This window comes from Sus scrofa, chromosome 12 (assembly GCF_000003025.6).
Source record: "Sus scrofa isolate TJ Tabasco breed Duroc chromosome 12, Sscrofa11.1, whole genome shotgun sequence".
Lineage (NCBI taxonomy): Eukaryota > Metazoa > Chordata > Mammalia > Artiodactyla > Suidae > Sus > Sus scrofa.
Window position 1 is genome coordinate 18,501,899 of NC_010454.4, and position 25,858 is coordinate 18,527,756.

Consider the following 25,858-nt stretch of genomic DNA (forward strand, 5'->3'; position numbering starts at 1 on the left):
GTGGGTTAAAGGATCTGGTGTTGCCACAGCTGCAGTGTAGGTCCCAGCTGTGGCTCAGATTCAATTCCTAGCCCAGGAACTTCCATATGCTGCAGGTGTGACCATAAAATTTAAAAATAAACAAATAATAGTTTCAGTTATAGGGCCCAGGGTGGGATAGCCCTAAGTTACACTTACAGGTATAGTTGTTTCACATGAAAGTCCTCGTAAGTGTATATATGTGTGTATGTATTTGTTACAGCATTATTTATAACAACAGGAAAGGGGAGAAAGAACTGGAAATAAATGTTCATCAGTGAGAATCTGATTATGGAATTATGGTACAACCCATAAAATGAAGTATTTTGCAGCCATTGAAAGAATGGCTGGGAGTTCCCCTCGTGTCATGGTGGAAATGAACCCTACTAGGATCCATGAGGTTGCAGGTTCAATCCCTGGCCTCGCTCAGTGGGTTAAGGATCTGGTGTTGCCCTGAGCTGTGCTGTAGGTCGCAGATGCAGCTCAGATCTGATGTTGCTGTGGCTGTGGTGTAGGCTGGCAGCTATAGCTCCAATTCGACCCCTAACCTGGGAACCTCCATATGCCATAGGTGCTAAAAAGCAAAAGATAAAAACAAGAAAGAAAGAGTGGGAGTTCCCGTCGTGGCGCAGTGGTTAACGAATCCGACTAGGAACCATGAGGTTGAGGGTTCGGTCCCTGCCCTTACTCAGTGGGTTAATGATCCGGCGTTGCCGTGAGCTGTGGTGTAGGTTGCAGACGTGGCTCGGATCCCGAGTTGCTGTGGCTCTGGTGTAGGCCAGCGGCTACAGCTCCAATTCGACCCCTAGCCTGGGAACCTCCATATGCCGTGGGAAGCGGCCCTTGAAAAGGCAAAAAGGACAAAAAATAAATAAATAAATAATAAGAAAGAGTGGCTGTATGAGCTTGATTTTAATGACTGTGATGCTTGTCACATTGAAAAAAGGGTGCATCAGACAGCGGTGAGGAGGTAGTTAATTAAGCATGTGGGATGCTCCAATTAAAAGAATGTAACGTTGCATTTGTATGATTTTTATTTTACCTGGAAGGCAGAACAAAAAGAGTAGTAATATTGTAGGGGAATTCTCATACAGCCCTTCCTCCCAAGACAGTTACACTTTATAACTGTGGTACGTGTTTATGCAAGTGTTTAATAAGCACTGTGTACGGTGAACACACACACATACACAGAATGTGTGTGGCCATTCCAACTGACAAAATACTAAAACATAGCAACAAGACAAAATAACACAATTAAGATTTATTAGTGCTGGAAATGACTTTATATCTTGTGTCAGATCGGAATGGATTAATAAAAGAAATTTATAGAGGCTGTCTCAGGAAAGACCTTGGGTCAGCCGAGGATGATTTAGTTTGGCCCCATCCTGACAGCGACGGACTGCTAGGTGACCTTTTTTGGTTCTTTCCAGTGCGGTGACCCTCTAAATCTAAGATGGCTCTAAACAGGGAAGGAAGGGTAGGGGATTTCCTGAGCGAGATGAGACGCTGCTTTTCAGACACGAGGGGGCAGCACGGACAGCAGCCCGTCTGAGAGGACCAGGTCTATAGGCTGGTGTGGGCATTTAACCACGCCTGCTGCACACAAGGTTGATTTGAAGTGTAGGTACAGAAGATTTCCCTGAAACCAAATTGATATCCATGCCCAGAGCGCTCCCGGTGGAAGAGAACGCTGTTCAGTGACCCTTCATATCGCCCTTTGGCCCTGCCTTGTCCTCTGTACCTACACCCTGGGCTATCCCCAGAGCTGATGCGGTGTCTGGTCCTGTCACAGGTTGTGGGTGACGTGGACACCAGCCTCCCAAGGACCCTGGATGAGCTTGGCATCCACCTGACCAAGGAGGAGCTGAAGCTGAACATCCGCCCCCTGCTCAGGCTGGTCTGCAAAAAATTCTTTGGCGAGTTCACAGGTAATAAAGAGCGCGTCATCATCACCGTTTCCTGCCACCTTTTCCCCACCCCGTGGTACATGGGTATTTAGAGATCTGAGGCAGTTTTCAGTAGATTGCAGGTCAGGATACAGGATACCTGGGTTTTTCCCTAGCAGTTTTACTTAGTGGATGGTACCAAGAACTCTAGCTTGGGAAAACAAAAGCAGTTAAATTTTCCTACCAGAAGGACCTTGCAAATAAAGGGGAGTGGGAAACAGATTCTGAGGGTCTGGCATTTTTGCCAGGGGGCAGTCAGAAAGGTGCACTCGAGGGCATTGTAACATGGTGGGAAAAGCATGAGGCTTGGACTTGAGAGGTGTCATAGATTCAAATCTCCCTTTCCCCAAGCTCCTCTTCCTGGCATTTTAATTATGCAGAACAAGCCCCAGACTGGTTGAGAAAAGACCTGAGTCTTGATCAGAGCTGCTCTGGCCCTGGGCCAGCCACTCAGTCCTTCTGACTCTAATTTCTCAATGTGCAAACTAAGGGAGGTGGAAGAGGTGCTGGCCAAGGGCCCTCCCCGCAGTGTGTTGATTCTAAGCCTGGTGGGAATTAGGTGTCTGAATCCCCAAAGTGCGCAATTTGAGTAGTTCATTCTGGGCTGGCCATCAGTCTGACATGGGAGATCCCAACTCAAAGCAGACATGCTGGGCACCCCAAGGTGCTAATGGAGGGTCTCTCTCGTATGGCTTATGGACTGTTAGAAAACAGGGTAACTTACTGAACAGAAACATAGGCAGTGTTTCCCAAAGGGAAGAGTCAATTCAGAGATGATTCTAAGCAGCTCTAAAAGGAAGAGTCGGGGTGCTTATTTTGTTCTATGTCAGTGCTCAGTAAGTGCTTAAAAAGTCCCGGATTGATACAGATGCTCTAAAGATTTTGTCAGCTGAGTTCCAGAGAACCACAGAGACCTGCTCTTGCTCTTCCCTGGCATCGGTGTGACTCCAAATCTTTGAGCAGCATCCACCCAGGAAACAGGATGTCACCTCCCCCTAGAATCACAGGACCATAGCTTTCAGAGCTGAAAATCAGTTCCCTCACTTTCAGCTCTGTGACCATCGTGAGTGGGTCGGAACTCCCCCTCACCTCCCCTGGGAGATGTGTAGTCATGGCTTTCTCTTCTCCCTCCACAGGCTTTGTGGACATGTGTGTGCAGCATATCCCCTCTCCAAAGGTGGGTGCCAAGCCCAAGATTGAGCACACGTACACTGGCGGTGTGGACTCCGACCTCGGCGAGGCCATGAGTGACTGTGACCCTGATGTAAGGGACCCTGGGCCCTAGTTCTCTGAGTCTCCTCCCCTCCGCTGTGGGAACACTGCCTCCTGGTCACAGCAGTGATGCTCTCCTTTCCATCCTTGCATGTCATCCCCACGAGCACAGTCAGACTGACCTGAATCCAAAGCATGTATCACGGTTGTGCTTAGCACGGTGCCTGACAGTAAAGATTCAACAGATGGTAGCTAACCTTGGCCATCCTGGCTTTTAAAAAAGAAATCGTTCGCAGTCATTCCATAGGTAAACTAGTTTTTTCCTGGCACGAACGTTACAGCCAGTGGAGAATTGTGGGTTTCCTCTTTGGAGGAAATGGGAGGCAATCGTAACAGTCATGCAGGGTAGCAGTGCTAGCCTGCTGCTCTAAACTGCTGCTCTTCCCCAGGGCACTCATCCCACCCACCCAGGAAAAAGGAAGAGGGTTTTTTATTGTTGGGTTTTTTTGCTCTGCCTGTGACATCTGTTCACTGAGCAGGGAGGCCTTGTTGGCATTCTCCCAGGAGGTCATCACGTCTCTTCCTCCAGGAGGGCTGCCTGCTTGTGGAGCTCAGGTCACTGCTGACAAGGGAGGTGGCGACAGTGGTACTTATCCAGAGCGTATGTGTGGTTGAGGCTACTCTGTCCCCACCTCCAGGGTCCCCTGATGTGCCACACTACCAAGATGTACAGTACGGACGATGGAGTTCAATTTCACGCCTTTGGTCGAGTGCTGAGCGGCACCATCCACGCCGGGCAGCCCGTGAAGGTCCTGGGGGAGAACTACACCCTGGAGGATGAGGAGGACTCCCAGATATGCACCGTGGGCCGCCTCTGGATCTCTGTGGCCAGGTACTGCGCACCAGAGCCCTGGGGGTGTGCCCGGCCTCTGCCCTGAAACTACCCCAGGGAGCTGAAGGGCTGGTCCTCCTGAGAAACGAAGTGGCTGGCTGGCTGGCTCCCCATGCTGAGGCTGAGATGCCCCCCTCGGCAGATCTGTTGACGTCTAGCTCTTACTACCCAAGGTCGTTAGGGCTGAAAGGCACCTACCGCCGGGATGATGCCAAGAGCCCTGCCTTTGCATTTTGGATGGTTTGTGTGAATTTGTGTAGCAGGATGTCTGTGTTTACTCTTCTTAATCCTTTCTTCCTCTTCATTCCCCAAAGAAATTATTTCCCAATCTCCACTGACTATTCTCTGACCAAAATAGAAGACTTTGCTAGATCCCTCATAGCATCCCAATCAGCTGAATCAAAAATGTAGCCCCACTTCGGGGCTGCTTGTCGGTTCATAACTTTGGCATCTTAGCTAGAAAGCAGAACCGTGGAGTCCTTTTTTTTTTTTTTTTTTTTTTTTTTTGTCTTTTTGCTTTATTTCTAGGGCTGCTTCCGTGGCATGTGGAGGTTCCCAGGCTAGGGGTCGAATCGGAGCTACAGCCGCTGGCCTACACCAGAGCCACAGCAATGCAGGATCCGAGCCACGTCTGTGGCCTACACCACAGCTCACGGTAACACCGGATCTTTAACCCACTGAGCAAGTCCAGGGACTGAACCCACAACCTCGTGGTTCCTAGTCAGATTCATTAACCACTGCACCACAACAGGAACTCCCATGGAGTCCTTTTGTGGCCCAGCAGGTTAAGGATCCTGCATTGTCACTGCAGCAGCTCAAGTTGCTGGTGTGGTGCGGGTTCAGTGCCTGGCCCAGGAACTTCCACATGCTTGGCAAAAAAAAAAAAAAAACAGAACCGAGGCAGTTCCTGTGCCTGTGGTGGCTGCTGTGTCTCACCAGCAGCCCCTTTTCCCCCAGAAGGCAGAAGGAAATTAAAGCGCTCAGAGAGCTGTAGTATCTTCTGTGGTGCTTTTGGTCTCTTCCTACATTCTACCCTGTGGGCAGTGGCTTGCTTACTACCAACACCCAGCTGGCATTAGATTTGCCTGTTTTATCTTCATATAATAACCTTAGTTTTTCTTTTGTGGCACTTAAGTTTGTAACCACTTACATGTATATGTGTGGCTGTATGATTGGTTTTTTTGTTTGTTTGGGGGTTTTTTTTTGTCTTTTTAGGCCTGTACCATGGAAGTTCCCAGGCTAGGAGTTGAATCAGAGCTACAGCCTCCAGCCACAGCCACAGCCATGCCAGATCCAAGCCACGTCTTTGACCTACACCACAGCTCAGGGCAACGCCGGATTCTTAACCCCCTGAGTGAGGCCAGGGATCGAACCTGTGTCCTCATGGATACTAGTCAGATTCATTTCTGCTGAGCCACGACAGGAACTTCTGTGTCATTAATTTTTCATTGCATCCCTCCCCTGCTAGAATGTGTCTGTTTTGCTCACCCCACTCCTGGCTTGGTGCCTGGCACAGAGCTGGTGCTCAGTAACTTTTTATGGACTCAATACTCTGCCCAAGTTCCATTGCTGCTTATTGGATGCTGCTCCAGGTACCACATTGAAGTGAACCGCGTTCCTGCTGGCAACTGGGTTCTGATCGAAGGTGTTGACCAACCAATTGTGAAGACAGCGACCATAACTGAGCCCCGAGGCAATGAGGAGGTAGAGTTTCTGAAGGGGCAACTGGTTTGGCTTAAGCTAGAGGGTCACGAGGAGCCACAGCACACGTGAGCAACAAGCAGCAGACTTGTAGTGGACAAACCTGGAGTCTCTGCTGCTTCCAGGCCTCAGCATGGCCTGTCCTTCTGGATCTGACCCTCCTTGTACTCAGACACTAGGAACTAGGAGAGGCTCCTTTGGTTCTTTCCCACCTCTCTTTGTTCTGCCAAAATAAATGGCCCTTCCGTTGCCTCCAAGCGGCACCCTGGCCCCCATTTAGGGGGATAGTCTGCTCCCGGCTCAGGCCGGGTGGCCTCACATGTCTGCTTCTTGGGTCTCAGGCTCAGATTTTCCGGCCCTTGAAGTTCAACACCACCTCTGTTATCAAGATCGCTGTGGAACCGGTCAACCCCTCCGAACTGCCCAAGATGCTGGACGGCCTGCGCAAGGTCAACAAGAGCTACCCGTCGCTCACCACCAAGGTAGGCCCTGGGCCGCAGCAGCTGCCGAGCCCCCTGTGCCCCACTGGGGGCTCCGTGCTTGTGCTGCCCGCTGCTTCGCATCAACCAGGCGGCTCTGATCTGCTGCTTCCAGCAGCCCTGCATCAGCGGCTAGCCCTCATCTGTTGAGTATCATTCGAAGGCAGGACGAGATCCGTTTGTGTCGGAGGGAGGGCACACGCCTGCACATCTCTACTGATGTCTTTAGATGGAAAAGACGATCCATGGGAAGTACACTTGGATTGAGTTTCCAAAAAACATAGAGGAACATGTGAGACACTCTGATCCTTCTGCACTCAGCCTGCCAGCGAACCTTTCTGAGAAGTTGGCAGGGCTGAAAGGTCAGCTTGTGTCCACAGACAGAGCAGGGTTTTCCCTCCATGGCTAAGGTGGGAATTCCATCCGTGACCTCAGGCCCAGCAGCACTGTGCCCAGTGGTCCAGGTGTCTTGAGGACTGACGGGTAGGTTGCTGCTGCCCACTGGTCCTTCCTGAAGTGGCTGGAATTGGCACTGAGGAGTGGGTTTGTGCCCCTCCTGCCGGGTTCTAGCCTTGGTTCTCTCTCTGCTGCTGCTGGCACAGGAGAGCCCAGCCTGTGACCGCCTGGGTGGCTGTGTTTCAGGTGGAAGAGTCTGGCGAGCACGTGATTCTGGGTACTGGGGAGCTCTACCTGGATTGTGTGATGCACGACTTGCGGAAGATGTACTCGGAGATAGACATCAAGGTAAAGCAGCTGCTCGGCCAGGAGCTTGGCTCACAGCTCCAGACTGATTTTACAAGTGACTAAAGCCCTGATTCCCCAGGAAGGTCCAAGGGGAGAGGGGTTGTTGGGGGAGGAGATGCGTGTGGGAAAAGCATGATCTGTTGTCCATCTGTGGGAAAAGTTCAGACCTGGTTTTTCCCCTTCAGTGGGGGTTATTCTCAGTGTCCTACATTCACATTCAGGGTTCCCAAGCCAAAGTTATTCGTAGCCTTCTGTTAAGAAAATAGTTGCACCATTATGGAGCTCCCATTGTGGCACAACGGGACTGGTGGCATCGCTGCAGCGCCAGGATGCAGGTTTGATCCCCGGCCCGGCACAGTGGGTTAAGGATCCAGTGTTGCTTGTAGCTTTGGTGTAGGTCACACTTGCAGCTCAGATCTGATTCCTGGCCCGGGAACTCCATATGCACACCATGGGGCGGCCAAAAAGAAAAGGAAAAAAGAGTTGTGCTGTTAACCCATCTGTGGTGATTAGGACTTGGAGTAGATGGTTTCGAGCAGAGAGTGGGAACTGGCTCTTCTGGATTCATTGTGAAGTCTTGGTGTAGCCCCTCAGTCTCTTTGTTTTTTGTTTTGTTGTATTTTTTGCTTTTTAGGGCCACATCTGCAGCACATGGAGGTTCCCTGGCTGGGGTCAAATCAGAACTACAGCTGCTGGCCACAGCCACAGCCACAGCAACACAGGGTCTGAGCCGCATCTGCAACCTACGCTGCAGCTCATGGCAACACCGGATCCTTAACCCACTGAGCAAGGCCAGGGATCGAACCGGTGTCCTCATGGATGCTAGGTGGATTCGTTAACCTCTGAGCCACTGTGAGAACTCCCCTCAGTCTCTTTGTTGACACACACGTTTTCTCCAAGGCCATGTGGTGGTGGCAACGAGTGACCTCAGGTGCTCCTCTTGGCCCAGGACTGGTGCTGTGGAAGACCCTGGGTCTCCCAGAAGCGGGCCACATGGGGGCTTCAAGGGAAAGCTGTGCTGCGCAGAAGTCCTGGGTGGAGGATGGAACAGGCCCTTGCCAGCCTCCAAAGCTGGCTCCCACACACCCATGGTTGTGCAGTGAATGATGGATGTTGAGAGATACCCTGGGGGTCTCTGATTTACTCCTCCAGTGGCTCAGGAACATAAATTCTGCACTACCCAGGTTTTCCAGGCTTCCTAGTGAAGGTACAGCCTTTAGCCTGCTGTCATGCTTGTCACTAATGCTGACTAGGATGAGGGTTCTCGCAGAGCTAGTGTCAAGGGAACCTGACAGTCTGCTTTGTTTCTCAGGTGGCTGACCCCGTGGTCACGTTTTGTGAGACAGTAGTGGAAACGTCCTCCCTCAAGTGCTTTGCTGAAACTCCCAATAAGAAGTAAGCCAAGAGTCCTAGTGACCCTGGGACTCACTGGGGACATGTTCCTCTCCCCAAAACTCTATCCCAATCACGAGCGAGGTGGCAGTAGAGACCCCTAAGTCATAGGCTGTGGGTGCTCAGGTCCCTGGAGTTTTACCCCAGCCCTCTCATCCCTTGTGCCTTTGGACACCATGCTGTGGAATTTTTTGCCTTAGTTACTTCCAGGGTGCGTTTTCTTATTGCCATTTTTCCCTGTGTAACATGACTGTCTTAAAATTTTCCCTAGCAGCACCTCTACTGTTTTACTGTGTAATATACAAATGCTTTTCAAAGCTTTCAAAAATAAATTTGCCCCAAACGTTACTTTTTAAAATAGTGATGGATTCAAATGAAAGAAGACAGGGGAATGCCCTGGTGGTACAGCAGGTTAAAAATCCAGCATTGTCACTGCTGTGGCTCTGAGGTCACTGCCATGGCACGGGTTTGATCCCTGGCTCCGAAACTTCTGCATGCTGTAGGCATGGCAAAAAAACCCAGAAGACAGAAGATGAGTCCTTTTGGCCCAACTCTGCCCCTGTGGCTTTCAGTGATGTCACTGCCTTAGCTCTTCCCTTTGTCACCCTTTTTTTTTCTTTTGTCTTTTTAGGGCAGCACCCATGGTATATGGAAGCTCCCATATAGTCTAGGAGTCAAATTGAAGCTGTGGCTGCCAGCCTACACCACAGCCACAGCCACACAGGATCTAAGCCTCATCTGTGACCTACACCACAGCTCATGGCAGCGCCAGGTCCTTAACCCACTGAGCAGGACCAGGGTTCGAACCCGCATCCTCCTGCTTACTAGTCGGGTTTGTTACCCCTGAGCCACGAGGGGAACTCCGGTGCCCCTTTTCTTAAGAACGTCCCTTCCCATAGTCCTGCGACCCTCCTCGTTACCCACGTCCTTTCTGACTAGGAACAAGATCACCATGATTGCTGAGCCCCTTGAGAAGGGCCTGGCCGAGGACATAGAGAACGAGGTGGTGCAGATCACATGGAACAGGTGAGAACGGGCTCGGGTTCCCGCGCTGACAGCTTCCCCGCGGGCTCTCCGCCACAGCGCGTCGCTCTTGGGAGCGGTGTGGTCTCCTCCTCTTCTCTGCGGTCCTGGGTGCAGTGTGGCGAGGCTGTGGTGACTAGAGCCGTGGAGGAGCCGTGAATCCCGGAACTGTCTGACATCCCGGGCCCCTCCCTCCCCCAGGAAGAAGCTGGGCGAGTTCTTCCAGACCAAGTACGACTGGGATCTGCTGGCTGCCCGTTCCATCTGGGCTTTTGGCCCTGATGCCACTGGCCCCAACATCCTGGTGGATGACACCCTGCCCTCTGAGGTACGGCGGGAGCGGTGGGAGCCGCGTCGGTCTCCTAGCTCTCGAGTGGGAGAAGCTACAAGGTGTTCTTTCCCCGAGAGCATCCGGCATCTTCCGGTGAAGGAGAGTGCCCTTTGACTGGTGTGCCTGCCCACTCCTCCCTCTAAACTCTTTGGCTGTTGCCAGGGTCACTGCTGAAGGGCCCTCGTGTTTTGTGCAGGTGGACAAGGCTCTTCTCGGCTCGGTGAAGGACAGCATCGTTCAAGGTTTCCAGTGGGGAACTAGGGAGGGGCCCCTCTGTGACGAGTGTAAGTCCTCTAGCGCCTCTGCCTTCTCCACCCCAGTCCCCTAGGGTCCTTGCACCTGGGGCTCTGTAGTGGGCTGGGCTCATCTCTGGGACCTGGCAGGAGAAGTGGCTTGGGGCATACAGGGCCAGTCCACGTCCTGGGCCAGCTTCCTCTCCTTCCCTATCCTGCTGCCGCTTGGTACCTCCTAGAAATGGACGTCATCTCTAGTTTGACATTTGCTCCTCATTTCTGGGATGTGTTTGAGGAAGGGTATCAAGAGGAAGATGGGCGAGTTCCCCTAGTGGCTTAGCAGTAACAAACCTGATGAATATCCATGAGGATGAGGGTTCAATCCCTGGCCTCGCTCAGTGGGTTAAGGATCCCACATTGCCATGAGCTGTGGTGTAGGCCAGTGGCTATAGCTCGATTCGACCTCTAGCTTGGGAACTTCCATATGCTGCAGGTGCAGCCCTAAAAAGACAAAGAGGAATTCCCGTCGTGGCGCAGTGGTTAACGAATCCGACTAGGAACCATGAGGTTGCGGGTTCGGTCCCTGCCCTTGCTCCGTGGGTTAACGATCCGGCGTTGCCGTGAGCTGTGGCGTAGGTCGCAGACGCGGCTCGGATCCTGAGTTGCTGTGGCTCTGGCGTAGGCCAGTGGCTACAGCTCCGATTCAACCCCTAGCCTGGGAACCTCCATATGCCGCGGGAGTGGCCCAAGAAATAGCAACAACAACAACAACAACAACAAAAAAAAGACAAAGAAAAAGGAAGATGGGATTGGAGTGGTTTATAGACCAGGATTGGGACTGAGGGAGGAACACATGTACAATTGCTAGAATTAATCGTATCCCCATATAATTAAATATCTGCAAAAGAAAATGTGTAGGGACACTTTATGCTGTCCGAGCGTGGCCTAAAACCAGCACTGCGGGCATCTGCTTACCTCTGACCTCCGCATATGCTACTAGAATGCGCATCTGCAGGGGGCTCTTTCTTGGCCCTGAGGCAGCTGCAGTGCTGCTCTGCCCTTGTGCCCTTGACTACTGCCAGAACCACTCCTAAGTCAGCTCTCCTTTTTGCTTTTCAGTGATTCGAAATGTCAAGTTTAAGATCCTGGATGCAGTGGTTGCCCAGGAGCCCCTGCATCGGGGCGGGGGCCAAATCATCCCCACAGCCAGGAGAGTTGTCTATTCTGCCTTCCTCATGGTAAGGGCATGGGCCCAGGCTGTCGCCCCCCAGCCTGTCCGCTCGCCAGGTTCTCAGTCCCCAGCCTTCTCTAATCCAGGAACCCTTTCTTCTTACTCTCTTGCAGGCCACTCCTCGTCTGATGGAGCCCTACTACTTTGTAGAGGTCCAGGCCCCTGCAGACTGTGTCTCTGCCGTCTACACCGTCCTGGCCAGGCGCAGGTGAGCAGCCAGACGCCTTAGGGAGAGTGCGGCGAGGGGCAGCTCAGCTGCTGGGGGGAGAGGGAGGGGTTGGCCTCCCCAGACTCTCCAGTCCTGAAAACTGGTGAGCTGGTTTTTAGAAGGGAGGAGGAAAGGAAGGAGGCCGTCTCCAGCCTGACCTCAGCTTAAAATCTGAGGTTTCTCCTGGAGCCCCCTCTTCAGTTCCTGGAGGACGCACGGGAACGTGCCCATGATGAGAGTGTCTGTCCAGTCCACATTCCGCTCTTGCCCAGAGGTCGCTGCCCCTTTGACTTCCCCAGGGAACTCGCTGGAGCCCCAGGCCCTCCCTGCCCTCTCTAGCACGCTTGTGCTGATTCTTTGATGGTCAACATTTGGGGGTATGCCGCTTCTCTGCTTTTGACCCCTGCAGGACTGGGAACTCAGCCTTTGTTTTTCTGTCTCAGGGGACATGTGACTCAGGATGCTCCCATCCCTGGCTCCCCTCTCTACACCATCAAAGCTTTCATCCCGGCCATCGACTCTTTTGGCTTCGAGACTGATCTGCGGACTCACACGCAGGGGCAGGCCTTTTCCTTGTCTGTCTTCCACCATTGGCAGGTAAGAAAACGGTACTGGCTGCCCAGGGTGGCCTCTCACCTCTGCAGGGCCAGTCCCTTCCGACCTCTTCCCCTGCCGGGCCCTGAGTGGGGTTACCAGCATCCTAGGGGAGAGTCCTGCTTCTAGGCCTGAGTCTGGGAGGTCGGCCTGGAACATCTGAAACCACTTTGCCTTTCAGATCGTACCCGGTGATCCTCTGGACAAGAGCATTGTCATCCGCCCCTTGGAGCCACAGCCAGCTCCTCACCTGGCCCGAGAGTTCATGATCAAAACCCGTCGCAGGAAGGTACGTGCCCCTCGGGCCCATGGCCGTCCCCTCACCCCCAGGGGTCTTGGCAGGAGTTAGATCAGTTCATTTCTTGCCTTTTGGCCTTTCTCTAAAGACTGAGAGCAGTTTACCCCACAGCATGGAGAGACACCGTCTGTGTAGGCATCAGCCAGCTGGACCTGAGGCCCAGTCTGGCCAGGAAGGGAGAGCCTTCTTCTCCCCCTGATGACACCCTGAAGGCAGGGCTCCAGAAATAAGCTCGGCTGACATCCCCCCCACCCCCCGACCTGACCCCCAGCTCAAGCACAGGTCAGTCCCCCGCCACCCGGGCTCATTGCTTGCATTCGCCCCCACTTTGCAGGGCCTGAGTGAGGACGTGAGCATCAGCAAGTTCTTCGATGATCCTATGTTGCTGGAGCTCGCCAAGCAGGATGTTGTGCTCAATTACCCCATGTGAGCGCTGGACTCCTGGCAGCTCCTGTGCCCTGCGCGGGGCGGCTTCCTGGACTCGAGCTGGGACCTGGTGTGACCTGGACTCCACGTCGCGAGAGTGTGTCTGGGCGCTGCGGCGGTCGTCCCTAACCCAGGAGCCTCCAAGCCTCCAACACAGAGCCCCTCCCCAGAGGGAAGAGTGTTTGGCCTTCTGGTCCCTACTGTGGCCTCTGCCTGGCTCCATTCCCGGAGAACAGAGAGGAGCTTGGGCTCAGGGAAGGAGACAGGGATGGAAGTTTTGAGCCCCACAGGGCCCTGTCCTCAGGATTTTTTTTTTAAATACAAGTTTGACCTTAGACATGGTTTTTAAGTGAACAGAACATTCTGACCTCTGCCTTGATCTGTTACTTTCATCCCCACCCTCCGCCCTGTCCTCCAGCACAGTCCCGTCCTGGCACTTGGGTTCTGGATGTATGTTGGCCCCCAGGAGGCTTCACTGCCTCTTGCTCCCAGCTGTAGCCTTCTTCCGGCCTGGCTCCCCGGGGAGGCGGCCTGCAGGGGGAGGGACGCCTGCCTCTTAATTCAGTGTTCCCACCAGCATTGAGTGCCCTGGACTGTCTCCAGCTCCCGCTCCTGGTGGGTGGGTCCTGAGGTCGCTTGGGAGTGGTTGGGTCTATGGAATCAGAGGTCCGTTCCACCTCCTCCTGCCCCTGACGCGTCTCCCGTGCCCTGGAGCCGGGGGCCAGGACTATGATTTCCAGCCCTTTGCTCTGAGTCCCTCCACCAGCCTTACTCTTCTGTCCCCTGTGTGAAGAAGACACTGTTGATTTGCCTCAAAACCACTTTATTAGGTGCATACCAGGGCTTGATGGAAGAGCTTCCAGCTGCCCCGGGCCCTGCAGGGAGGAATCCTACTTCTCCCCGGCGTCCTGCGCTGCTCTCTTGCAGTAGTCTCTGTACATTGTATACACAGCGCCTGTGTCGGGGACAAGGAAAGACAGCCCATGACCTGGCACCTCCGCCCGGCCTCGGGCTCTCCCAGGTGTCCAGAGGAGTAACAGCCGCAGGCTCCCAGGGGCCAACACATGCCCCGTTCCCTGGAGAGTCCAGCTTCCCTGCTCAGCTTTCCGCCCCAGGTCTCAACAGCTGCTACAAACACCTGGCCACATGGCCCGGGAAACAGCCTGCCAGTTCCCGAAGCCCTCTCACAGATTCTCTGAGCAGCCTCCCTGCGGTGTGTGAGGGAGGCGAGCCGGAGTGTGACCATTGCCCCAGACTCAGAGAAAGGGATTCGTTCACTGTCGCCTAGCTAGTGAGTAGCTGTCTGCCTTTTGATCCAGAAAAGTTCAGCATAAGTTCTGCTGCATGGCTTATCTCACCTCTAGGACACACTCATGAAACCAACTGGGTGCCATCCCCTGGAACACAGGAGATATAAACAGGGAGCCCAGTAAACTCATCTCGGGCCGAGGGCTTCACCAGGAACACAGTGTGGAGCCTGGTAGAGGGGAAAGGGACTGAACTTCTGCTCCCTTAACTATCAGGACTCACAGCCAGATTTTGCCTAATGTTTTTTATTCCCCACTCTCCCGTGACCCCACCAGCTACTCACCCAGCATGATCGCACCCACAGCACAGGCCTGCGCTGCCACTCGGGTGTGAATCAGGTGTATAGACATCTTGGTGGAACCGCGAGCCTTCAGCCGGTAGATCCTGTATGCTGCCACCACCAGGCAGCCCCCTAAGCCTGAATAGGCAGAAAACGTGACCCTTGGGCCCCAGTCACCAAGCACATCGCTTTTCTGAGGGACACCTCACTAAGCAGGCTGGATAATCACCTGCCTTTGTGCTGCTGCTTTGGGGGTGGGTAGGGGCTGTCATCAGAGTATTGAGTTGTTTCTTCTCAGTGTGAAGTGAATACCCTCCTCCCTGTACAAACAGCCCATCGTCATGACTCTCCCATCCCTCTTAGCTCTGCCCCGGCCCTTCTCCAACCACTGCCAGCTCCCACAGCTGTTCTGCTCTCCCAGGGCCTGGGGGGAAGAAGCCCTGGGGGACCCCAAACTTGTGCCCATCTTGGCTGCCATCTCCACCCACCCAGACTCCCTTAGTTTCATTGTCAGCATGTGTCCCTTTGTCCCTTGGCACCTTTGCTGTTGGTTACTCAGTGGGTAGGACCACTTGAGTTCTGTGCTTCATTCTTTGAAAGGACTAGGAGACGTGTCCTCTCCGAGAGAAGGCCCCCTACTCCCCCCGCTTCTTCCTACTCACCTACAGGCACCAGCGGAGACTCCCTGGTCTTTCTCAGGAGCTTCTCAGACACGCTGTCCTCGCCCTCGGGTGGTGCCCACCAGCCTTTGTTAGACATGATCCCGCCCCCAGATGTTAGCAGCTGGGTCTCCTGAGGCTTCAGCCCAGTCCTAGAAGGAGGCACCTGCAATACAAACTCCAGTTCTCAGTCGGGTGGGCAGGAGGAAGATGCTGCTCTGAGACTGTCTTACCGTGCCCGGCACAGCCGCTGCTTGAAAAGATGTCCCAGGTGACTGTCTCCGGTGGCTGGACCACTAGCACCATTTCTCCATCGCTGCTTCTTAACATCTGTCTCTTCCCCAGCTCATTCTGACTCTGCCCTTTTCTCTGCTTCCCCCTCTTCCATCTGTGTCTCTATGGGTATGATCCTTGGGCCAAGAAAAGCAGCTGGAAAAATCCACACGAGGGTGGGAGGAACAGGCCTTTAGCCTTGGGTTCCCCACTGGCCTCGAGTCTGTGATGGTTGTTCCTAAGGAAACTGCAGAGCCATCCCAGACGATGTGACAGCACTGGTTACCCAATCACCAGAGCCAGAGATTGAGACCATTAAACATGGATTTGTGTATAATTTCATGTAGATTTTGGACATTAGGCTAACAGAACAAATTCCAGTCCCTGGGGGCTCCCCTGTCTCCAGGTCCATCTCTTGCCAGGTTCTTTGCAGTTGCCAACCCCCTGCCTCATCCCTGGGTGGCGGACCCCTCTTACTCTACTTTGCAAACCCCTGTAAATGTCTGATCACAGACTAGACAAAGTCCCAGAGTCCTGGTCCTTAAATCAGGGGTTCTGCCTGCTGGATGCCTTCCAGATCTAAGCATGAGACAAAGTCCCCTCTTGAGGTAATTTCTATTCCTAGTTCCCCCTCTCCTGGAGGAGCAGGAACTGTGGGCCCCACAGGTCCTCAGCATGCCAGCGCTTACCCTGGGAGATGGCTGGAAAGTGGGGTGCGAGCAGCCTAGCAAGGGCTCAGCGTCTGCTGTTTTAAAACGGCCAAGAGCTGATGATAGAGCTGCCACTCTGGGGTCAGGGAAGCAGTGACCGGCTTTATGGAGACTTTGAAGTCAGGAAGGGAGAGGGGAGGAGATAGGACAGGGCACCAATCTTAACCCCCCATCTGCTGAGTTCCAAGCTGGAGCTCCGAGTACTGGAAAGAAATGAAAGATCAGGTGGAGGGGAGCCCTTACCTCGATTCAGCCTGTGGATGTAAGTGGCTGGGTCAGCGATGGACCTGGTATGGAGAACTGGCATGGGAACATAGCCAAGGATGGGTGGAGATCCTAGGTTCTTCCCCAAGTTATACTGCCCCAAATACTCTTAGAAACAATGTGGAAAAGTTCCTGCTATGGCTCAGCAGTAACAAACCCAGCTAGTATCCATGAGGACGTGGGTTTGATCCCTGGCCGTGCTCAGTGGGTTAAGGATCTGACGTTGCCATCAGCTGTGGTGCAGGTCGCGACACGGTGGCTCAGATCCTGTGTTGCTGTGACTGGCAGAGGCCGGCAGGTGTAGCTCCAATTCAACCTGTAGCCTGGGAATATGCCACAGGTGCAGCCCTAAAAAGAAATGCCTTAATTATGGGATGTAAATGAAATGCCTTAATTATGAGAGATAGACCTTCTGGTCTTGGTCTTGATCCCTCCAAGGAAGTTTTCTAGACCAGGGAGATTTGTCCAGGAATTTGAATCATCCAGGACTTCCCTCACATCTTCAGAGCCCTTCTTATTGCCTGTGGGATGATGCTCACTCAGGTTAACGAGGTGACAACGACCAGCATTATCATCTATTCCGTTTGAGGCATTTACATTTCAGACCTTTCAACCCTTCTACACAGTAAGCAGCCGCTTGTTCATAGACCAGGAAATAAGCTTCTAAGAGGCTACATGAATTATTCAAGGGTACACAGCTAGCAAATGACAGTGTCAGGATCTGAACCTAGGTCTGCTTGGCTCCAAAGTACTTTTTTTCTTTTCTTTTCTTTTTCTTTTTTTGTCTTTTTAGGGCCGCACCCACGGCACATGGAGGTTCCCAGGCGAGTAGCTACTGGCCTACACCATAGCCAGAGCAATGCCAGATCAGGTCATGTCTGCAACCTACACCACAGCTCACAGCAAAGCCGGATCCCCAACCCACTGAGTGAGGCCAGGGATCGAACCTGTATCCTCATGGATATTAGTCAGCTTCATTTCCGCTGAGCCCTGAGGGAGCTCCCCAAAGTACCTTCTTGCTGAGAAATGGAAAAAGATAGGCTGTGCCGTGGAGAGCCCCATTCCATCCCGGGGCCTTCGCTCCTCCCCTAGGTTACACTCAGCCTGCGTGTCTGTCCTAAAGGGGCTTTGCAGCACTGGCAGTTTGTCCAGCAGCTGATGTCCCTCTTCTCTCCCCAGCACTCACTGCTCTAGAGAGAGACCCAGGGTCACAGCAGCTCCCTTGGGCCTCTGCTCTCCCCAGCGTCCATGGGAACTCTCCTCCCAGTCATTCACACACACTGCTGTGTTGCCTCTCCTGGTCCCAACAGTGACCTGAATTCTCCAGAGATGGATGGTGTAGGCCAGAAGCAGGGGGACAGAAATATCTGGATGAGGCAGGATCAACGCCAAGCCCTTTGGAGAAGAGGGGCCAAACCATGGAGGGTGAAGTTCAACTTCTCCCCATTGAGATTATGTTGCTGCTCCCACAGCATCATCTTAAACCCTGAACTGGGAAAATATTAATAGTTGCTATGATTTACTGGATACCTGTAGGCCTAGAAATATGCTAATGGATTTAAGTAGATTATTTTGTTTAATCCTCGCAACTATATGAGATAGATACTATTATCATTATCATCCCTATTTCATAGATGAAAATTGAGGCTCGAGTTAAATGTCTCGCTCAATGACATAGTAAGTGACAGAAAAAAAGGACCAGACTTCTAAACATTCCTAAAATCAGATCCACTACTCTGGACAAATAGGAGAATGACTACAAAGTAGAGGGAAATTCTTAAAATAGAAGAAATAAAATTGGGAGTTCCCGTTGTGGCGCAGCAGAAACGAATCCGACTAGTATCCATGAGGATGCTGGTTTGATCCTTGGCCTCGTTCAACAGGTGGGGAATCCGGCATTGCTGTGAGCTGTGGTGTAGGTCGCAGACACGGCTCAGATTCCGTGTTGCTGTGGCTGTGGTGTAGGCCGGCAGCTACAGCTCTGATTTGACCCCTAACCTGGGAATTTCCATATGCTGTGAGTGTGGCCCTAAAAAAAAAAGAAAAAAGAAAATTGCTTTTTTTTTTCCTTTTTGGTTGCACCTGTGGCATGTGGAAGTTCCTGGGCCAGGGATCAAATCCAAGCCACAGCAGCAACCTGAGCCACGAGAGTGACAATGCCAGATCCTTAAAACGATGAGCCACAAGACAACTCTTTTCTTTTCTTTTCTTTTTTTCTTTCTTTTTTTTTTTTTTTTTTCGGCTTTTCTAGGGCTGCTCCCATGGTATATGCAGGTTCCCAGGGTCAGGATCTAATTGGAGCTGTAGCTGCCGGCCTACACCACAGCCACAGCAATGCGGGATCCAAGCCACGTCTGCGACCTAAACCACAGATCACGGCAATGCCGGATCCTTAATCCACTGAGCAAGGCCAGGGATCGAATCTGTGTCCTCATGGATTCTAGTCAGATTTGTTTCCACTGAGCTACAATGGGAACTCTGATGTAAGCCTTTCTACATTAGTGATTTGCTTGGTAAACCTCTTTTTTCCAGATTAGGTCACTCCAGTAGAAATTCTAATTTAGGAGGGACTAATTGAATGATGGATGCTCACAGACTTAATGAATCCAGAGTGCAGGCCAGAGTCAGATGTGCGATCAGACCACGTTCTAACATGTGGTCTTATGTCACTCAGCCTCTGCAGATCTGTGTCATCATCTATAAAATGGAGGTAGCATCTACCCAGAGGACCACTGTGTTAAATAAGACGATTTTGGAATTCCCCGGTAGCTTAGAGGGTTAAGGATCCAGTGTTGTCACTGCTGTGGATCTCCTTACTGCTGTTGCACAGGTTCAATCCCTGGCCCCGGAACTTCCTCATGCTGCGGGTGTGGCCAAATAAATAAGAGGACTGTCAGAATTCCCCTGCACACTGCCTGTCCCCTTCCTCCAGAATAAGCCAGTGCCAGAGAACGGGTAACAGGCTGGGGGAGAGGTGGAAAGTCCCTGACAGCGGATGGGAAGGTTCCCATGTCCTGAGTGGTCCTGAGTTCAGCTCACTCTCGTCCGTTTCCAGCCCCCCTCCTCCTGGTTGCTGGGGCTTCCCTGCCCTAACTGGAAGCTTCAGCCTGTTCTTTTCACTGTGTTGGGGGAAGGGAATGGGTGGGGAGAAGGGCTTGGACTTGAGGCTGTACACAATCGAAGACACAGCTGTGCTATATATAGCCCAAGGGAGCTGAGTGACAAGAAGGGGGAAGCGAGGAACATGCAGCTTTTGCCTTGAGCTAAAGAGTGCTGCGAGTGAGGGCATGACGATGAATGAAATGGACAAGGAACAGAGGACGCTGAGCTGGGGTTGGCATAGGGAGGACCCAGGCCGACGGGCTGGGATAATCACAGGGGAGAAACCACTGGGCCGTATGGTAGTGTCTGGGGGGACGTGAGGGGCAAAGAGTGGGTAGCAGGAACAGGCAGGGGCCATGGAAGTTTCCAGATGATGTGGCACCTCTAAAAGGTGCCTGGGGTGGGGAGGGTACAACATTCCTTCTCCTAAAAACACGCACTGGGTTCCAAGGACCTCGCAGCATTTATCCAAGGACAGGCTCAAGAGCCACAGGCCTGGGTACCCACTAATCATTCTGGAGAGACTGCTCACTATTTTAAAAGATTCTAGGAGTTCCCTTTGTCTGCAGCTCAGAGGAAACAAATCTGCCTGGGTTCAATCCCTGGCCTCGCTCAGTGGGTTAAGGATCTGGCATTGCCGTGAACTGTGGAGTAGGTCACAGACAGGGCTCGGGCCTGGCGTTGCTGTGGCTGCGGTGTAGGCTGGTAGCTGTAGATCCAATCTGACCCCTAGCCTGGGAACTTCCATATGCCTCGGGTGTGGCCCTAAAAGACAAAAAAAAAAAAAAAAAAAAAAAAAAAAAAATCTAGAAGGGTATATGGATAATCATGATTGGAAGGCTGAATCAGACTGTGGTGATGCAGACAAAGAATCATGTCTTGTGAAGGAATAATTCTGAGCTGCAGAAGACACCAGTACAGACCCCTGTACCAACCAACAAATGGATGCTCCAGAGACCTGAAATGTTTTGCTCAAGTTCTTGTGTTGGGTGCTGTTGACAACTCAAAGTACCCAAAGCACACTATGCAAGGGGACGAATGTCTTGAGAGCCTGCAAGTTTTTTGGCACTTCTCATATTTAATCTGCACAATAGCCCCCACTGGTAGATAGCATTATCCCCATTTTACAGATGAGGAAACCAAGGCTGAGAGAGGTTAAGTAACAGCCATACCACAGAATAGGTCCATAGCTGCTGGGCTACCCAACCCATCATGATAACCACTATAGACCACTTTACAATGAAAAATTAGCATATTACAATGTGCTTTCCTGTCCCTTTCATCACATTCTCACACCATCTTAGAAATACAAGTTAATGAATGCACACACCTAGGCAGAGCAGACTTCTGAACCGGGGGCCTCAAGGACACACACCCACCCCACAGCGTCTCACCAAGGCAGAGTAGGTCCTGGGCCAGCACATCCTGGGTGTGTCCGAAAGTCCTTGTCAGCAGATGGTACCAGAGGAGGTCTCTTCACACACCCCCCCCAACCCCGTCCCCTTGTCCCCTTTTCCCCAACCCCCAGCTTCTGCACGTACATCACCTACCCTTCATTTGCAAGTAAATTGACCTTGAACTCCAGCATTATATGGAAGACGTTGCTTGGCTGGCTCTGAGAACCACTGATAGGGAATCACCTTACTCTTCCTTCTACACTACTTGTGTTCCTTATTCGAAAAAATTTCTGACAAAAACATCTGCTTCAAAGAAGGTCCCTGTGGCAGGGAGGAGTGGCATAATCTGTCTCAGGTTAACTGAAACTGCCGGGGATTATGAGGGGGCGGGGACTGCGCTACTAATGCTTCCCTCCCCTTAGCCCAAGTCATCAAGACCTGCTTATTTGGCCAATCTGGGGCTGGCAGGGCTTCCTGTTGCCAGCGGGGAGCTTTCCCAAATCCTACCTCTCTGGTCCTTGGCTCCCATCCCCCAGGACGGAGGAATCTGCTCAAGTTTACTAGCCAAGTGGGGACCCTGGAAAATGTGTCATGGAAATAGTGACACACTGCAGCCTTCAAGTTGACCCTACAGTTCCCAAACCACAGAGCCCCAGGGGCGACTCTCAAGTTCTCAAACTGGGTTTTGATCCTTTCCTGCCTGGGTCTCATGTGAATAAAAAGTGACGTGGTTCTCACAGCACCCAGCTGGCTCCACCACTCCCTGCCAGAAGCTGGAAAACAGACCCATTTCCCTGTTTGAAACTTGGGCTTTTTTCCTTCCTCCTGGTAGCCTTTTTTTTGTGTCAGGCAAGCCTTCCTTCACTTATTCGCTCTGCATATACTTGCCAAGCACCTACTATGTGCTGGGCTAGGCTCTAGGAGCTCGGACCCAGTGACTCTGCCATCAGGGATCTCACATTCTAGCAGCTGCCCTGGTTTGCTCCGGATCCCGGGAAATACCTGGAGTTTTGGCTTAGGTTTCTGGCCTCAGCTTCCCCAGCTATAAATGGACTAAAAGTTGTCACTAGCTGGCAAGTTTAGATAAAGGAGAAGTATCCGGACTAGGAGGTCTTTGGCTATATTTCTGGCTTTTTAACTCTCTGCAGGTAAAACAACTTAGCTTCCTTGGAGTTCCTGTCATGGCACAGCAGAAACGAATCCGACTGGGAACCATGAGGTTGCGGGTTCCATCCCTGGCCTCGCTCAGTGGGTTAAGGATCCGGCGGTGCCATGAGCTGCGGTGTAGGTTGCAGATGCGGCTCGGATCCTGCGTGGCCGTGGCTGTAGTATAGGCCGGCAGCTACAGCTCCGATTAGACCCCTAGCCTGGGAACCTCCACATGGCATGAGTGCGGCCCTAAAAAGACAAAAAAAATAAAAAATAAAAAAATGGAAGGCTGCTCTCAAAGTTCCCTGGTGACTCAGTGGGTTAAGGATCCGGCACTGTCACTGCTGTGGCTTGGGTTTGATGCCTGGCCTGGGAACTTCCACATGCCACAGGTGTGGCCAAAAAAACAAACAAGAAAATCTCCCCAAAACAAAAAGTTTGCTCTACCAGGACAGAGACAGGCTGCAGGCTTTATAGTAAGGTACGCTAAAGGATGGAGAGACTTCCGTGGCAGGTTCATCCATGAATTTAAAATAATACCTGATAAACATTCCCCTATGTATATAATTTATATATACCACACAATACATATGTTTTATATATCATATACAAATACACATATAACCAAATGTCTTAAAGGTTTTTATTGAAGTCTTCATATGCCACAGAAAAGTGCACTACCACTACTGAAAAGGAACAGTTTAATGTGGCAGCTAAACCCCTGCATATTGTGTATTCAGCATCCAGATCAAGAAAGAACAGGACCAGCCCCCTTAGAAGCCCTCTCCTGCTCCCTTCTGGTACCATCATTTCCCCCGGGATAACCACTAGCCTTACCTCTAAGCACAGATTAGTTCTGCCTGTTTTTGCACTTTACATAAATAGAAGTTTTGTGAGATTTGTCTGTCTTGTTGTGTGTCGTTGTAGATTGCTCATTCTAATTGCTGCATAATGTACCATTGTGTGAATACAACATTTTATCTATCTCGCTATGGTTGATGGATATTTTGGGTAGTTTCCAGGGTTTTGGCTATTACAAATAGTGCTGCTATAAATATTCTAGAACAAGTATTTTGTACATGTTTCCGTAGAATTTCCATGGAACTGCAGGTTCATAGTGCATTCCTAGGTTTGGCTTTAGTAGATATTGCCAGCTTCTCAAAGTGATTTGCACCAACTTACTCCTGCTCTAGCAACATGTGAGTTTTAATATTTTAATCAGTATATACAATGACACTGTCTCCTGTGTTAGCTGACATGTTTTTTACTCATATTTTCATATATTTATAGAGTCTTCACACTTGTCATTTTAAGTGCATTTGTAGAGAGGTAAGGTGATAATGGGGAAGGGATGAGGACTGGAGTATGGCTGATATGGGGGAAGATAACTTAAATACAGAGACCAAGCAGGCAGTGAAAATGATTCAAGCAGCTGAGTGGAGAGTGCCTGCCCTGGATCGCTAAATGTTACTCAGAAGTAGCTGCCACATGAAAACGGAGGCTCAAAGTGAGCAAAAGTTTTGAATTTTTGGAGAGAAGCCGAAAAGATAGATTTTTTTTTCTTTTCTTTTTAGGGCGGCACCCGCGGCATATGGAGGTTCCCAGGCTAGGGGTCCAACCAGAGCTGTAGCTGCTGGCCTACACCACAGCTCATCGCAACACCAGATCCTCAACCCACTGAGCAAAGCCAGGGATCGAACCCGCATCCTCAGGGATCCTAGTTGGGTTCGTTAACCGCTGAGCCACGGTGGGAACTCCTAAAAAGACAGATTTTTTAAATTTGGCAACTAATTCATAATTTTGGAAAACATCCTACTAGCCAAATAAAACATCTGTCAGTAGGCCAGAGGCCCAGCCCTCAACCTCTTGACTGGCCATAAGGGCCTGGCTTTCTACGTGGGGCAGGGGGGAGGTTGACCTGTAGCACCTCACCTCACTGGGTTAATTTCTTCTGTGGTCAAAGGGTAAAATAAAAACCTATCCTTCTGTATAGTGATTGATAAATAAGATAATTAAGGAACACTTGACAAAGTAAAGTACTCTCTCAGCTCCTTCGTATGACTTCCGCTGTTATGCATGGATGGACTCCCTCTACTTAAAGCATTTGAGGAGTTTTCATATTCCTAGGAGGCAGTTCAAGGCTGGAGATTCCTATGAATACAAGTTTTTACAAAGTCCTTTGAAAATGGAATCCCGCTGGGATGTAAGGGGTTAAGAGGAAATGGCCTATTAGGGTTTTGCTAATCCGAGAAGTACAGGACCTCAAAAGTATCTAGAATGCTAAAAGCCAAGACTCTAAGGAATTAGGACCATTAACCCGACAAGGGTCAGTAGGATCCTTGAACAGGGAATCAGCACGCAATGTTACACTGGCCCGAAGCCTTGGCCAAGTGCACGGAGGACAACTCCCAGGCTCTTTGGACCAACTCAGGAGACACAGGTAAGGCGTGTCCTCACGGCGGTGTTAGGACACCAGGTAAGGCATCTTCACGGTGCCGTTAGAAGCCCGCTCGAAATGAGGCAATAGCCACGGCGGGGGACTCCTGTCCTTAGAATCAAACTGGAAGAGTGAATGTCTGGGAGGCGAAATCTGCGCCCACCCGCGATCCAGGCTCTGCGCGGGTGGGTCGCTCCTACACGTGCTGCGCCTCCACCGCATCCGGGACCGCTCGGGAGCGCACGGATCCGACAGCAGAAAGTTGGACGCTCAGGCCGCTGCCCGCCGACTCCCGGGCGCCCCCTCCCATCCTAGCGCCACGTGCTGCGCGCCCCCCGCGCCCAGGCAGCGGCGGGACGCCCCCGCCCCCACCGCGGCGTGCAGTGCGCAGGCGCCTCCCCGTGGCTCCGGGCGGCGGGAGCGGGAGGTAGCGGCGGCAGCGGCTTTGGCCTCGGCTGGAGACTGAGGCGAAGGCGGCGGCGAAAGAGGAGGAGGAGGAGGGGAGACGACGGTGGCGGCGAAGGCGATGGCGACGCGGGGCACATGAGGCGGCGGCCGGCGGGACGGGCCGAGGCCCGGCGGAGGAGGCGGCTCCGGGGGACCCCGCCGGCCGGTGAGGGGCGGCCGCAGGGCCGGCCGAGAGGCAGCGGGCCAGGGGCGGGGCCGGCCGGGGAGGCGGGAGAACTTGTGGGGAGGCCGGAGAGGGGAGGGGGCGCAAGAGAGGACGCCGCCGAGGGCTTCCCGCCGAGCCCGGAGGGGCGTCGCGACACGCAGCCCGCCACTGCCCCCGGCTCGCCCTTCCCCTTTGTCCCCAGGCGCGCGGTTCCCAAATTGGGAGGGAAAACGACTCGAGGGTGGGCCCGGGCCGCGGCGGCCGCGCCGGGTGGGCGGGGAGCCCGGAGGACCTGGGCGCGCACTTCGGCGGTGCTCGCAACTCCTCGGGCGGTTAGGGGCGCAGCGCCGCGCCGGGGCGCTTCGCGGGCTGGTCTTTGTCTCCGGATGCTCGGCCCCTGACAGCTCTCCGGGCGACGTGCGGTTCGTCTGGCTCTTTCCTTATCATCACTGCCAGGACGCCTGTCTCGGTGAATGTTGTTCGTGGGCTGGAAGCGGGGGGACGGGTCGTCGCCTTTGGATTAACACGTTTTCTTTACTTAAAGTGATTCCCCCCCCTCCCCCGCCACTTTGTGAAACTTTGGATGATTGGTGTGTTGTTGGTTTCTTTCCCTCCTGTCTCCGATTCAAAATTACGAGAAGGCGCTAATGCTGTGATTGTGGCCAGTTGTGTGGTTGGCGGCTGCTTTTGGAGCTTTGAGTTGAAAAGATTTACGTGACTGTGGTTTAGTTTTCTTCCTCTCTTTTTTTGCGACTGTTTCTGCAATTGGGGTGACTTTTCTTTCGGAAATAGGCGAGTTTGGTTTTACCATTTGAAGGAATTTTTTTGTTCCTTGAGAACCTGCAATGGTACAAAATTTCACTGTGCTCACGCGTTATTTTGTTAGCATCGAAACTATGTGGGATCACGTAAATCAAGTTTAGAATAAGTTCTGGATA

At 52.3% G+C, this 25,858-nt stretch overlaps 3 protein-coding genes across 11 annotated transcripts in view; 2 read left to right on the forward strand and 1 right to left on the reverse strand.

Moving 5' to 3' along the window:
• EFTUD2 (elongation factor Tu GTP binding domain containing 2) overlaps window positions 1–13,095 on the forward strand; it is a 40,627-nt gene extending 27,532 nt beyond the window's left edge. The window contains exons 14-28 of the mRNA XM_003131332.4: window positions 1,811–1,946; window positions 3,101–3,228; window positions 3,875–4,068; window positions 5,661–5,772; window positions 6,111–6,251; window positions 6,891–6,992; window positions 8,305–8,387; window positions 9,324–9,410; window positions 9,609–9,735; window positions 9,935–10,022; window positions 11,091–11,209; window positions 11,316–11,410; window positions 11,854–12,007; window positions 12,186–12,293; window positions 12,637–13,095. Of these exons, the coding sequence (XP_003131380.1) occupies window positions 1,811–1,946; window positions 3,101–3,228; window positions 3,875–4,068; window positions 5,661–5,772; window positions 6,111–6,251; window positions 6,891–6,992; window positions 8,305–8,387; window positions 9,324–9,410; window positions 9,609–9,735; window positions 9,935–10,022; window positions 11,091–11,209; window positions 11,316–11,410; window positions 11,854–12,007; window positions 12,186–12,293; window positions 12,637–12,732 (1,770 nt within the window). The 3' untranslated portion in view covers window positions 12,733–13,095. The remainder of the gene's footprint in view (window positions 1–1,810; window positions 1,947–3,100; window positions 3,229–3,874; window positions 4,069–5,660; window positions 5,773–6,110; window positions 6,252–6,890; window positions 6,993–8,304; window positions 8,388–9,323; window positions 9,411–9,608; window positions 9,736–9,934; window positions 10,023–11,090; window positions 11,210–11,315; window positions 11,411–11,853; window positions 12,008–12,185; window positions 12,294–12,636) is intronic.
• HIGD1B (HIG1 hypoxia inducible domain family member 1B) lies at window positions 13,535–21,254 on the reverse strand. Of its 7 annotated transcripts, none has more exons than XM_005668737.3 (4): window positions 20,898–21,254; window positions 14,979–15,141; window positions 14,320–14,454; window positions 13,535–13,683 (listed from the first exon to the last, which is right to left on the reverse strand). In XM_005668737.3, exons 1-4 carry the CDS (start codon window positions 20,910–20,912, stop codon window positions 13,619–13,621), a joined length of 378 nt encoding a protein of 125 aa, XP_005668794.1. In that variant the 5' UTR covers window positions 20,913–21,254; the 3' UTR covers window positions 13,535–13,618. The 7 variants fall into 7 exon arrangements, 6 of the variants coding, with proteins under 6 accessions (XP_005668794.1, XP_020922512.1, XP_005668796.1 ...); XM_021066853.1 differs by lacking the exon at window positions 20,898–21,254 and adding an exon at window positions 20,719–20,763; XM_005668739.3 differs by lacking the exon at window positions 20,898–21,254 and adding an exon at window positions 16,202–16,382.
• Window positions 24,162–25,858, forward strand: part of GJC1 (gap junction protein gamma 1) — a 34,162-nt gene continuing 32,465 nt past the window's right edge. Inside the window, exon 1 of one of the 3 annotated variants that reach the window (XM_005668706.2) lies at window positions 24,162–24,310. The gene's annotated coding sequence lies outside the window, so the exon portion shown is untranslated. Of the gene's footprint in view, window positions 24,311–24,679; window positions 24,921–25,023; window positions 25,390–25,858 lie in introns of those variants that run through there. The other 2 variants (XM_005668705.3, XM_005668704.3) reach the window with 2 other exon arrangements.